At 42.2% G+C, this 14,956-nt stretch overlaps 1 protein-coding gene across 1 annotated transcript; it reads right to left on the minus strand.

Annotated features, from left to right (window-relative positions):
- Window positions 1-1,526: 1,526 nt before the first annotated feature.
- On the minus strand, window positions 1,527-12,562 carry LOC1276091 (zinc finger protein with KRAB and SCAN domains 1). The gene is made up of 3 exons (XM_061644496.1): window positions 11,710-12,562; window positions 3,586-4,813; window positions 1,527-3,517 (listed from the first exon to the last, which is right to left on the minus strand). Exons 1-3 carry the CDS (start codon window positions 11,729-11,731, stop codon window positions 2,686-2,688), a joined length of 2,082 nt encoding a protein of 693 aa, XP_061500480.1. The 5' UTR covers window positions 11,732-12,562; the 3' UTR covers window positions 1,527-2,685.
- Window positions 12,563-14,956: the final 2,394 nt, after the last annotated feature.

Genomic DNA, 14,956 nt, shown 5'->3' on the forward strand with positions numbered 1-14,956 from the left:
TGTAAGACTGTACATAATACTGAGGAACAGTTGGATTAACGGAACAACACGCCTAAAGGCCGGGGTATATTGTCCGTACTCGCTAGTGTAATTTCGATTTTCAGCGGCTGGTAGAAGCTTGTTTTGGTCATCGAGGGAAGCTTTTTCGGCGGCTGGTAGAAGCTTTTTTGGTCATCGAGGGAATGGTCGTGCGGGATCTCAAAATAAGGTATTATTTTCATCGTTTTTCGATGCGAAAATGGCTGAACGACTTGCACAACATATTAATCTATCAATAGCAAATATTAATAATAATCTACCAATAGCGATTCCAATCCAGTCGAATAAAAAAAACATGGAAAAATATCATAATTTCTGAAGCGCCTGCAAATTGTTTGGCAAAATGCTTCGGTCAGCCGCCGCCAGATGCGCTAGTAAAAATCGAAATTACACTAGCGGGTACGGACAATGAACTCCGGGCTTAATTACTTTTTCGTTGGTTATTTTTTTAGTATTTTGTAATAGGATTTTGTACACTACATGATGCACAAATATTACTATCATTTGTGATAACTGGGTTCTTATCTTATTCCATGACGTATCTGTAATTAAAGCTATTCAAAGTTAGAACATAGGATGTCATCTGTTAGTGCCGAACGGTTTGCCAAACTGTTGCTAGTGTGATACTTTTTCTCAAATAAATTAATATGTCTGAAATGTTTGTTTCATAAGATAAATAAAACAAATGGAGGAAATGTCGAAATAATATGAATAATCTAAAAAAAAAGTTATGATGCGCTTTTTACAGCTCTCTGTACATAGGTTATTAAAGGTTATACAAGAAGATCTCCATTATGCTGATCCTGATACACTTAAACCTTATTTCCTCATCGGTCTAAAACCAAATATAGACAAAAGCTAAAAAATGCAAATGTCTCTAAATGTTCAAAATATAAATAAACAACATACATGAATAAACAGATACATATATGAATAAACAAATGCGTAAATAAATAAATTAATAAATAAACAAATAAATAACAAATAAGTTAAAACAATAACTAATATTACGGCCATTTTGATTTAACATGTTTGATGTACGATTTATAATGTGCTAACGAAGTTAATTGAATTTCCTAATGAACAAATATAATTTCTTCCGAATACTTACCCGTGTTGGTCACGTCGTGACATTCTCATTCATGAATTAATTTACGCAAATGACTGTTAAACAATGGTAAAACAATCATACAATATATTAGAAGAATTACATTTGACCCAACGAATCGTGTTGTATGAATAAAATGTAATATAGCTAAGATTTCAAATTTTTAATATTACCTTATTTCTAATAATTACTCTACAAAAAAATTAATTACATTAGTCAAAATGTACAATGTGGATAAAGTACAGCAAAAGAAGTTCTGATACATTGTTGATAAAGATGAGATGATTGATTGTCTAATTACCTGAAATAAAATACATGTTTTGCTATAAGAAGAGATAAAAAGAAAGAAATAAAGAAAGCACCATAGAACCTTGAAACCTTTTTTTTACAAATTGTACATCTTTTATTCACTTATTGCGTAAATGTCTTATAAACCTTATCAGCCTAACAGTCCTATCACTTCGCAAAAAGTTTTCGTTAAAAATTATCAAGTGTTTACTTATCTTGGACCATCCCTGCCAGTAAATCTAACTCTCTTAAGCTATAAACCTTACGCCTAATATTGCAACATTTCCCAGCACTTGTTTGCCACTCGAAGGCAAACTACTTCCATAAGATACATTAGCTTACTTACTAGCACCACCTTTTCAGCTTTCTTAAAAATCAAACAGTATGTAAACATGTAAACTAAGGATTATGATTTAAATAAATCGAAACTGAACGTAAAACTATTCACTTTAGAAAATAAATAAAAATATAAAACTACTGTTGAAACAAAATGAAATAAAAATAAAATAGAATTGTAATCTTATCTTCAGTATAGCGGTAGCAGTGCTGCAAGCTCACTCGACTCGAGCGGCAGCAGCCCGCACCAGCGCAGATACGCCAAATTAAATCCAAATCAGACTAGAACATTCTCGTCCTGTTCATAAAATGTCGTCAAACATCTATGCACTAAAAGGTTTCAACACACTCTCACACACACAGACACACACACACACACGCACTTACAATATACTATACAAACGGCACTTATGCTAATCGACAGCCAGGAATATTACTTAGAGGTCGTTTCGTTCTGACGGACACGGGCGATCCGAAATGCATAACGATCGTTCGCTCAGCCCTCTCTCCGCCCTATAAACTATTGCTTTGGATTGTAGCTGTGTTTTTGAAATAGTTTGCAGCGTGTGCAAACTGAAATTCTTATGCTCTAGTGCAAAAGGAACCTTAAGCGAAAGTCTTAACGATGAAAGGGTGGCTTGCAATGAAGCGCATAACTAAGCATAACAATAGTATACCAGTGGCTTAAGCTAATCATAAAATGGCGCGGATGTAAAAAAGGGTTACGATCGTGCGTGTCTAAAACATCTAAATAAATAATTCTTCTCTAGCTCCGCGCGGCTATCTCTCGATCGTAAACCGACGGAAAATTGCTGGCGATATTGTGGTGAGAAGAACAAAACAGGAAATACTTAGTTTCACAGGAGATCAACACGAAGCAACGGAGTACGATCACTGGGACGACCACCGTTACATTACGCAATCACGGCATAGCTTTCTGCGTGATATTCGGTGCTGTTACTGCTACTGCTGCTGCTATTGCTGGAAGTGGGTCGCGATCCATCCAGTGCATATCCACCTGGTGATCCTGCGATGCGTATGACGCTGATACGATTGCTCTGGGGAGTGGGTTCACGCGAGACGCTCCCATTTAGCGGTGTCGTACCATTGGCTGCCGCCAACATACGAGCAGTTCGCTTACAATTGTCTTCAACTACTTCCCTGATCTTGGCACGTAACACATCTTTAAACGGAACATTCGCGGGGTAGTTGTACCGATTATCAGACGCTTGTTGCCCGGACTGTAGCCCATTAGTTCCGCTACTCTCCGCTACTCCGTTAGAGCGCTCTTCACTACCTGCCGGAGCGCTCCTTTCTGAACTTCTGGTGGGTTTAGCGCGCCGTACACTGCTGCGCCCACTGCCAGTTGTTGGTTTGCGTACTTTCACCGGTTTGTCATTCTTCAAGCAAGATGAATCCTCGTGCTTGCAGAGGTACGATTTCAGTGCGAACGATTTACCGCATCGTCCGCATTGGTACGGTTTGGTGTTGGAGTGCGTTTGGACATGCGCTCGGAGGTTCGATTTGTCTGCGAACGCTTTGCTGCAGACGCTGCACTTGAACGGTTTCTCGCCGGTATGCGTACGGATGTGACCCTGCAGCAGCCAGGGACGGGAGAAGCGCTTATCGCAGGTCGGACACTTGCTGCCCTGGTCGTGGGTACGCACGTGCATCGAGTAGGCCGGCATGGAGACGTACACCTTGGAGCAGTACGGACATCGACGGGCTTTCTGATCTTCCAGGGAGCTGTAGAAGAGAGAGAGAGAAAAGTTAGCCATGGAACATTTTCACTAATGAGACTCAGTCCAACCTACCGATGCGTCTGTCGATGCCTGGCCAGATTGGAGGACGTCGAGTAGCGCTTGTTACACTCCGGACACACATGGACGTCCTCCGGGCGTGATGTCGTCGTCTCCTCGCCACTCTTCATCGCCTGATCGTCTGCACCCGAATGCTCCGAATCGTTGCTGGTGTCCTGTGATCCTTCCGGCTCACTGCTGCCCGGACGTACCGATTCGGCCAACTCTTCAACCTGCATCAACACCGCATCCTGTGATGTTGATTCACTGTGCGTGCCGCCTTCACTACTGCCACTGCTGCTTCTGCACGACACCGTACGGATTTTGCGCGACTTCTTCCTGTCAAACACTTTGTGCGAATAGCCCTGCACCGCATCCTGCGATTCCTCCGACGACGAGGAGCCGCAGAATGCGACCTGCTGGCCGTTGCCGAAGCAACTGACTGCCGATTCCGGGCCGAGCTCAGGACACTCTATTATAGTGTAGAGCTGCATCTCCTTATCTCTCTCCTTCGGGCATTCCTTATCATCGCCGACATCAACCGTACCGAGCGGGATATCTTCCACACGTCTTATCGTCGTCGGTGCGTAATAGATCAGTCCCGACGAGCGTTCGTTATCGGCTACGCTCAGTATCAGCGGTGATGACACATGTGTTGCTATTTGCTGCTGCTCTACCTGAACCGGTCGTACAATGTAGACGGGCTCTTCTACTTGATGTTGCGGCTGCTGCTGCTGCTGCTGCTGCTGAATGATCGGCCCAGCAGGGCTTACCGGACCGTGGATTATTTCCCACTTTTTGGTCCATTTCTTTTTGGCCGGCACCGCCATCAGTGCATCTTCAGCTGCAGATAGCGTGTGCAAATCCATTGCCAGTGGTTCGCTCGCGGAAAAGAGATGCTGCCTCGTGACGTAGCCTTTATCTTGTATCTCCTCCAGAATGATCGTTTGGCCCGGTTCGGTACGGCGCAAATTGTGACAAGAGGTGGGTACGGAAGAAAAATCAACCATTGTTGTCATTTTGCTCGATGAGTCACAGTGGCGTAGTGGTGAGCTGTATTTTATGGGACTGTACAGTTTAGCAGTGGCATGGGCCAGGTAGTCCGTTTCGTAGGGCGAGTGTGGGCTGGCGGTGTTTAGCTTCCCTGCCGCCAGCGATACGTCGGCCAGCTGGGTGAGATTGTACAGCTCTTCGGGTACGTTGTTTGGCCGTTGTTCCTGCACCATCGTGAGTGGGTCTTGAGCTGTAAAATGAAGAAACAAAAAACTCTAATGAGTACATCGGAGTCCAATAATTGTATTTTTAATACAAATTTAAACCCTTGCTTTCTTAGTCCAATAATTGTCTTTTTATGTCAAAATTAAACATGGGCATCAATCCACGCCTGACCTAGAAGGAACCAATGTGAATATTCATTACAACTCTCTATTTTGGATTCTATTACTATTTTATTTTAGATTAGTTAGTACATACGTTCAAATTTTCAGCTTGTTTGAGTTAAGCTAAATCAGGACGAAAAAAGGATAACACAAAGTAGGAAGTAAGCGAGAGAAATTATTTAAGAACATACAAAGGAATACGCTATGGGATGTACAAAATGAATACTAATGAATATTTTTATACATTAGAAAGTACAAAGAAATTAAGAATAATGTTACATTTCCTAAACCAAAATTCCAATAGTTTTACATTTCTTTACAAACCATCAAAATATAACAATTTACTTGTAAAATAAATTGAATTTAAATATATTGAAGAGGTATGGCGTTAAAAGGAAAGTGTTTGATTAAGATTTGTTGATGTTTTCTAAATTAACAAATATAGTAAACTTTTTTCACTTCCATTCTCTTGTGTACAAAGATGTATAGCAATTAAACTGATTTTTTGGTTAAATGCTCAAATAACTACACAATATTTCTTGAATAATTAAAGTCAATAAATAAAGTAAAGATTATAGATATATATTTATAAATCCTTTCACAACGTAAAGCTTAATTTTTTGTTAAATATGTGAAACATTTCCATATCTTTCATATCTAGGCACTGGTCAAAGCAAGATTGTCTATATTGTTTTTAATTTCGGACAGCCGAAGTAAATTGTGATTTATTGTGTAAAAATATGTTTTTAGGCAGTGATAATAACTAGAAAATAACGATGTTTGAAGATGCATGTGACAAATGCGTTGATGGCCGCTTGGGAAAGACCGTCAATTCGCGTAGCAGTTCTTGGATTATATTCATCTACGAGTACAAGAGAAAAACAGCACCCAAACATTGTTGCATTTAAGACCGTCGTTCTCTTGGTCTTGGAGTACACCAATATACCGAATCAAGTATCCAAACAAGTTAAAAACTGAAAAGGTACAGTCTGTGTGTAAATTTGAAGGTTATAAAAGGAATTTTGAGTTTGTCTGGAGTATGAGCTCAAAACTGTCTGAAACATGAATCAAAATATCGTTGCAGTTTTATGATATTTTGCAAAATTGAATTCGTTAGAAAATATTAAATGCCAAAAACGTCTTAAGTGTCCGTAATTCGAAGCAGTACGGTATATCTAGCATAGTTCCAATAAAAACTAAAATGTTACAACCAAAACGAATACATTGTTTCAAAACTAAAAAAATCATTTTGCCCTGTTTCTCCAAATTCTTCAGCTGTTCAATACCGGAAACGTACATGGGGAACTAAATTGAACAGTTTTTTTGTTTCAGTTTTGTGCTCATCTGATTAGGTCTCACTTGTTTTTTTTTTTGGTTGTCTAGAAAAATAAAATTATGAACTGCAATTTATGACACTACGAGTGGTACGCTTCCGAACACAGCAGAAACAACAACAGCGTGATCGTAACCGTGTCTAGTGGTTTCCGATTTTCCGGTGTATAGCTCTGATTTACGATATTACGAGGAGGAGGGATGTTTAAAATTAGCCTTCTGCCTGTGTACGGCGTATTCCACCACCGTTCCTTTATTGTTTCCTCATTGAAGCATTTTTTGTTAATGATTTTTTCTTGAAACCTGTACGAAACAACCACCGTTCAGGGGGAAAAAATCTGAAACCACTTAAAAGAACATTTACAAGCCATTTGGTCGTTGCTGAGCCCCCGCGATCTCAATTCGAATCATCTTGAAATTGTTGGATGTTTTACGCTGTTTCATTCTCTCTCTCTCTCTTCTGAAAGAAGTAGTTGTGCCAAATGTCTCCACTTTTATTAATCCCATCAAACTTCCTTACTTAAATGGCTCATCATCTCAGCAATCATCTCACCGGTGCATGTACTACATTAGCGTTCAAAATCCCTCTACCGAACAAGCTGAACACCCGCACAAGTCATGTTCTCGGGCTTTAAACGCGTTTGTTTGTTTTGAAACGTAGACCATTGATCTCCAACTAACAACAACCGTGTAGAACACACGGTCCAAAGTGACCTGCGCACTTGGACCATACCATTCACTCACACTCAGCGCGAAAGAAAACCCGTTTCCATTGCACGCTTTCTACGCCATCAAACATCAATTTCAAGTTTTGTTTTCATTCTACTGTTCGCTTGATCGCACAGACACACTCACATCTCTCACGTGCAGACCCAATTTTATGGAAAACACCATTTTCATCAATCAATCTTTTTTCTCCTGCGTTTTTCTTTCTAACTTTAAGCAGCAAAGTGTTTGACCTCACGAACTACACTACCAATCAGCCGCTTTCAGGGCTGGCAGAACGCATCGACCACATCGTGTTCTGCGTATCGTAACTGTCAAAGGTAATTTAAAAAGTGCAGTGCCGCCCCTCGACAGGCATTTAAATAATTTTGATTTATCACATCATCCATAACGATCGTTCTCGCACCGACCGGCTTGCGCATAAACACGGCGGAAGGTTGCCCAAACACACCAACACACACACACGAAGAAATCGAAGCAGCAGAACCGTTAAGATCCTTCTTCCTGCCATCCAGATCAATAAATGAGTGCAAGATGATCGGGGTCGAGGTCTGGTTAGTGTGGATTCACGGGGCGACCAATTTATTTGTGATCGTAGACGATTATAGCTTAATTAACCTGCAACACCGCCTCCTTTAAATGCTGGGTGAGGAGAAGGTTTTGCTAGGTGTGAAACCGTGCACCGTTTCCAGCCGATTCCCTTCTCTAACGGGCTGCATCGGCGAGGGACCGAGCCGCTTGACCGCTTGACCGATCAAGGTGACAGGTAACCGAGGGAGGGAAACCAGCTGACCGGGAAGGTTTGGAAGGGCACGGGAAAAGGAAACCTGCCACTGACGACGCTCTTGGAACGGGTCCAAAACGGTTTGTAAACAGTTCGGCGTCGTTCGTCGATCCGACGTTCCCCTTTCTCTCCAGCCGAGGAATCGGGGTATAAAGCGTTCTTTATCCTTATGTATCGTTCAATGGCTCCCCCAGTCGGCAGTATCGTATTTTCTCCCTTCCGTAGAAAGCGTAGAAACGTTCCGTGTGAAGGTTCAACAAACAGGTAACGTTGGCGATGCGCGTCTCCACCACAAAAAGGCAGGAAGCGTTTGCACGCGTCCGAATCCACTCCGAGCCGCGTCCGCGAGGTAAAAATACTAAGCCCTCCACGCGAATGACGCATTTGCCGAGCCGGCACCTCTCCCTATCACTCTCCGTCCCTTTTTCGGCCGCACTCCTCCCGTCACTTCCCCTCATGAAAGCGCAAATCTGAAGTAAACATCAACGTGCGAATGGAAAACCGGTGCTGCCAAAAAACCGCGAACGTATGCCGGCTGCGTCCACACACCCGAGGCCCACGTGAAGCAGCAGGTTGTTTCACCTTTTCAGCTGGCCGGTCGCGAGCTAGCGTCTCACGCCAAAGATCCCCTTTCCTCTCTCTTTCTCTCATTCTCTCAGTGCCAATGTGCCAAGTGCTGACGGGCCCGCGCATTAGATCATCCACTTGTTGAAGTTTATTTTCTCCCGCATGCACACTTCCTTGTTCCTGCGATCGTAAAGAGCAGGTTGATCATTTTTTAAACTTTCCATGCGATTAAGTAGCCGAAAAATGGGTGGTTGGTTGTTCTTTTTCTTCTTTTGCTCCCAAACGGTCGATCAGTTTACGGTCGAGTTTTTCGCGTTCGATGATGATTGATCGCAGTGAAATTAAATACAGATCGTTTTATTTCCTTTAGTTTTTGAAGCTTTCCCTCCCCCTCGCTCCTGAGTATTTCGAGAGTAGTTTGATCGATGGCGATGAAATTGCTAATCGAAATGATCGATCAGCTGTTTCAGAATCGGAATGGAACGGAAAAGCAACGGAAAAAGTAGTCAGGACGCCACGGGTCGGATAAATTTTGACCAATGCGTCATTTTGTTTCACGCTGACTGTGCACGAGCAGCTGTAAGTTGATATGACGCGTTGAATGTCGTGCTTTTTTTTGTTGTTTGGTGGCGTGCGAACCGCAATAAATAGATATTTATATTTAAAAATTGAAGGAGAGCGAAACCCTTTTTCCCATCGACCGTTGACGCCAATTCGTTGCGTTGGACGCAACACAATTAAAGTGGATGGTTTTTGGTGATGGTTACGACTGACTCGTAATTTTTGAGAATATTTCGTTAGTGGTATGTTAAAAAATAAATAAATCGACAAGGGATAACACAGCAAAAAAAAAGTTATTCAAGGGAGATTGATAAAGGATTATGAAGGCATCTAAAGGATTCAGGCTAAGCTTTGTTTTATATTACTACCACATTTGACTCATAGATGGCGCTTATGAGAAACAAACCTTTCGTCAGTTAATACCATGTCCTCCTAGTTTCTTTCTTTTCGTTTCCTATTACCAGAATATGAACCTTTTTTCAGTAAAATTTGGTTTTCTTTTTTGTTTTTCCATCTCACAAACATATTGACACTCAAACGAACTGCAATTAGTATTAAACTTTCGTGACAGAGAACGAGAAAATATTTTCACAGTTTAGAAGATTTTTTTATGATCAGGAAAGGCTAGGCTTAAAAGCCAGTTAAAATTATATTAAGAATCCTTTCATATAAGCTTCTAACTTCATGATTCTACCATTTTTACAACATTTGTAGAAAGTTAAATCTGTCAATTATACAAAGGATTTTCTTCGTTTCCAACACATCTCCGTTTAAGGCAGTGTAAAGTGTAAAGTGTAAAGTAATTGTTATCGGTAAAGGAAGGGCCTGTCCGACAACAGTTATTGCAACAAATAAGAAGTATTCGAGTTATGGATGATAGTTGACATTATTTTGTTTTCTTTATAAACTTTGAGATCAATGCAAAAATGCAAAAACTCAAAATACAATTCAATACGGTCCAGCTAGATTGCGCTACGCCATTGCGCTGCAGCTGTGCACTTTATCCTCTTCAACTTAAACCATGATCAGCTGGAACTATTGTCCAACTTGAACTTAGTAGACGATCGCTCGAGAAAAGACGTACCCCCTAGTGGTGTCGTTGATCCACTTTCGGAAGTGGCCGCTGAGTGCATTCCAGCCCATCGAGCATACTGTGGAGGAAAATATTTAACTTTTTTTTCTCTCTCAAAACCAACACCAGCGCCAACTAACCAAGCTGTCGGAAGATGGGCCGAACGTAGACATCGAAGCGTAGCGGTAGTGGTCATACAGTGGATTAAGTGCTTACGTCCATATCGCATCCGGGCTGGAAGAGATGCCGTACGGACAGTACGGCCGGATCGGTAGTGAACCGCAATTTACTATTTTTAGTACAACCAGGCCCGTCTTCTGACACGGCCGTCAATACACGTTCGATATTATTTCAAGCGAGCGGCACACCAACCAACCACCGGGTGCACGGAGAAATCATCTTCACCGGGCAACCCCTCCCTCCCTGAAAAGCAATCACCTTGGACCATAAATTTTCAACCCCTTCGGGCAAACACCTTGATTGTGCTTGATCGGATTGTAGTACGCACAGTGGGTAACGCAATTTGCTGTCCTGCGAGTGCGTTAAAATTCGCATTTGAAAAGGGCATCCGTCCGTGAGATAGAGCGAGCAGCCAGATGATTTTACGACGCAGTTCGAAACGGAGGATTTTATAACAAGTTAATGTTTTATGTAGTGAGTCTGTGGTTAACATGGGTGTAGCGGAGCTCATACAAAAAGAATGTCAATGGAACTAGGTTAGATTTATCCTATTGGAAATAAACAGACGCTACAAATCCTGTTACCTAATGAAAGTTAAATTAATCATTTGCTTTCTATTAATCGTTTGCAAAAACACAAAAGGCTTCGGGACAAATATCAGCTTCTAGAAACAATTAAAAATACTTCTTACTTCTATTTTTTTTTAAATAAAAAAATAAAACAATACATAAAAACGATCATGAAACGATTTTGCAAAAAAGACCTGAAACAACATAAAAGAGCTCAATTCAATCATAAACCTTGGAATTGAACAAAAAAACACGCATAAAATGTATTTTGAAATGAACCATGTATTTAAAACATGTACGATCAAATTGTATTTGTAAAGGACTTATTATTGAACTTTACTACATTTATTACATATATATAAAGTATTAAACTTTATTAAAACATTAGCAATGTTGAAAATGTTAAATGCTTTATTTCTCAATCTTCTCCCTGATATGGCTGAATCAATGTTAAAGAAACCCAAGGAAGATATATGAATGGCGAATGTTAGTTTCATTATGCCAATATACATTTGACGGGCTGTGTAAATTTTGAGAAACACTATGTAAAGCCAGATGAGATATTATTTAAAACTAATAACCTCACAACCAAAGGAGTTTGAATAAAAACTAGCTTAAAGACTGTCTACTTAAAATTTTAAGAGACCAAAATACACTCGTACAATGACACCGACACCAATTGGAAACCACCGAAATGCGATTGTCCTCACAGCACGCGAAAATGCGTAACTCAATAGCCCATTAAGTCACCTGGCCGTTCGACACAGGGCAAATGAGCAAATGCATGCAGCAGTGCCGACAAGGAACTGCCCACCCATCCACCCACCGTCGGGGGTATGCTTGTCAGATGTCAACTAATTTGTTGAAATGAAAAGTATTCTCCTCCGCACTAACTTCGCATCCACCCTTGGTCACAGGTATGCATAACCGCCGCGGTCGAACGCCGCCGAGCTGCCTGCCCACACTTACCGCTTTTTCCGACTACCACCATCCAAACCGCCGTCGCCTTTGCAGGAACACACGTAACGTATTTGTACACCGGTACCACGGAAAACCAAACATAAAAAACACTCGGACGTTCGTTAGAAAGAAACACCGGTACAGGTCCGTTCACCCGTGCCAAGACGGGGTCTCCAAATTTTACACCGTGTTGTGTACCTTTTTCTTTACCCTGTTCTTCCTGCTTTACACTTGGTTTTCACTAAAGTACGTACGAAAATCACACACACACACAACCACATACAGCACTGCAGGGAAAGGGCACCGAATGGTTGAGGTGTTTGCCTATTGAAAACGATCGTTTGACTTTTGCGCGAAATAATTCGGGTAGTGTGAGTTTATGAAACGGTCATCCTCTATTTATCTCTGTCAGCTTAACGAAGGTGGATCAGATGACCGGGACAGAATTTGTAAGCAAACCGTTCATCGAAGGAGGTTTCAGCGGGTTTGATTGATCGGCTGATGCGTTCTAGTGTCCACAGGGAAATAGTTTATCACACGCTGAGCACAAATTTTTCACCAAAAATTCTCGCTCATGATTCGCATATAAGCTTTTAAATTTTTAAACCTCTTTTTTAAATCCCTTGAAAGTATTGAACAATTCACTAAAAAATCCTTTCACTTGCACAACTCCAACACACACGATCGCGTCACGAATTTTTCGAGCACCAGTGTTGCGCGTCCGCTTTCCAGTGTTCCAGCGTTTGCCAGGCGCTCACCGCCAGAACCAGACAGAGACTGAACGGTGGACCGTCTCCGGGAGTCGTCGATCGTCTTCTGACGCCCGGCACCGCACTATCGCCGTAGCTTCGTAGCCGTCGCAGCGAAGGATTGCGCAGGATCCTGCTTGGGGATGTAAATAACACGCGAACGCGACACGACACTGCGCACCAGTGAAAAATCTCGCTTTTCTCAGCGGGAAGATGATCGCGATCGTACCAGCGTGCGAAGAGAAAATCAGTTCGGGCTCGGAAAAGAAAAGTAAGGGGAGAGCGAGCGAGAGAACGTGCGCGCTAGCGTGCGGTGCGTTCGGTGCCATATGATCTCGCGTGAACCGCGCGCCACAACAGACACAAACTCAAACAGACACACACACACGTAGTGTGCATTATGTACTGTACAACCCCTTTTGCTGGTGCATTCTCCTGCAGCTGCATATCGAAGCGATCGGGAGCGGTGCCTGGCAGCGGGAAGATGCGCTCCGTGTGGCCCCGCGTGGCGTACGGCGAGCGCGCGAAAGGAATAAGGAAACTGAAGCAAAATAAACAAATTCGAACACACGTAAACAGAGGCGGCGGGAAAAGCCGGCGGTCGGTTTCGCGAAAGGGCGAGGGTGTAATGCGGGGTTATTCGGTTATTCGATCGCTTGCTTGAGGATGTGGCCGTCCAAGGGAGAGGGCATTCGATGAATGAAAAGGGTTAAAGAAATGCATTTTATTTTGGATATTTTTTAAACTCTTAAAAAAAATTTAAATTTTTAAAATAATAAATGTATTTATGTAGTTCATAATGACCATAAATTCAATTTAATTCAATCCATTTCTTCTTTATCCTACGGACGCCAATTTTTAAATTGATTAAAAAAGTATAAACAATTTTACTGGTTTTACGAATGCAAAATGAAGAGGAAAGCGCCAAAGAGCACATCGTTTTAACACGTGCAGCGAGCGCGACCACACGAGACAGTAGCATAAAGCAAAGAGCATAAACACACACGAAGCCGCAGCACACACAAAAAAAAACGCAGAAAACTGCGGCGCGATCGCTTGCTCCTGCTGCGAGCGCGTGCGCCACATAGCGCGGATGATCTCGTGCAGTGACTACATACATACTTATGCCGATATGCTCAAGTTAACCAAAAAAAAAAAGAGCCAACAACAAAACGTGCAAAGAGCCACAGCATAGTTAGAATATGAGCAAGAAGGAGCAATGAAAAACAAGAGCAAAAAACCGCTTCCATTTGGCATTTTTATTCTTTTTGTAAGCTATGCTTGGTTGTTGCCAAAATGGACAGATGTGTCGTGCGATCTTTGGTTGGCGTGCGATCTGTACAAGAATTATTTGCGAACTATTTTCTTTCTTTAAGTTACTGGTATAAATCTGATTAGAATAAAAACGTTTAAAGAAGATGGTAGAATGTTTAATTATCTTATTATTAAACTATATATTTTTTGCCATATTGACATACTTCATTTCATACAGTCTCTTTTAATGGCAGCAAGACAAGTGGTGATCGTTAATTGTAGTGCCCATTCTAAGCACAACCAAATCCTCAAACTAGCAAACACTGGGATGATTCACCGGCCCAATTCTAAGGAGCGCGCTCATCCTTTCCGTAACGAAATTGCGATCGCGTGACGGCTGGGAAAGAACGCCACATTTCGCAACGCTGAGCGTAGATTTCGCTGACCGATCGCAACTTTCCGCGAACAGCATCACGCCGGGGGCCATATGGCCAGCCGCGCACCGGGCACGATGACTGGGCGTCCACTTTCGCGGGAAAATCTCTTCCCAGCCCAAAAAAAAAAAAAACAAAAAAGATGGTACCGACGAAACGTAAATGTTTGTGAGAGGAACCAAAATAAAACAAGAAAATAACAAAAAAATAAAGCAGTGTAGACCGGAAGAGAGTTGACGAAATGGGCATCTACAATTTTGTAATGGAGAAAACAAACACCTCCAGACAGAGCATGGCAACGAGCGAAACACCACTGACCGCCGGGCCGCGATGATCTATGAAGGGAAGCGCGGCAAAGCCAACGACCAAACCGACCACACTCTATTCGCCGAAAATGTGCGAGCCGAAATCAAATAAACAAGCGAAAGCTACCGTGTTTTTTCCTTTTTTTCTTTCGGTGGGTTTGTTGTCGCTTTAGGTGGGAATTTTCCGCGGTCAGCAACACGTTGCCACGCTAACGCGCTTGAACTTGATCGATCGTGTCGGAAGCGCGAGAGAGGAGGGAAAAAATGTAAAAAAACAGGAGAGAGGACCCCGAACACGCGCGGGAGACTTTTTAAAATCCTTCCTGTCACGCTGTCCCGCGGCAACCAAATCCATCACTCATAGAGCGTAGTGGTACGCGGCAAATGTATGCGAAAATACACCCAGGAAATGTCATACGATCACCCACCGCGCGTGGTGGGTTTTTTTTGCGGCTAAAATAAATTAGGTAAAAATTGAAAAACAACCAACTTGAAAAGCGCACACCGCGTGAGA

The sequence above is a fragment of the Anopheles gambiae genome, chromosome 2 (assembly GCF_943734735.2).
Source record: "Anopheles gambiae chromosome 2, idAnoGambNW_F1_1, whole genome shotgun sequence".
In the NCBI taxonomy this organism is placed as follows: domain Eukaryota; kingdom Metazoa; phylum Arthropoda; class Insecta; order Diptera; family Culicidae; genus Anopheles; species Anopheles gambiae.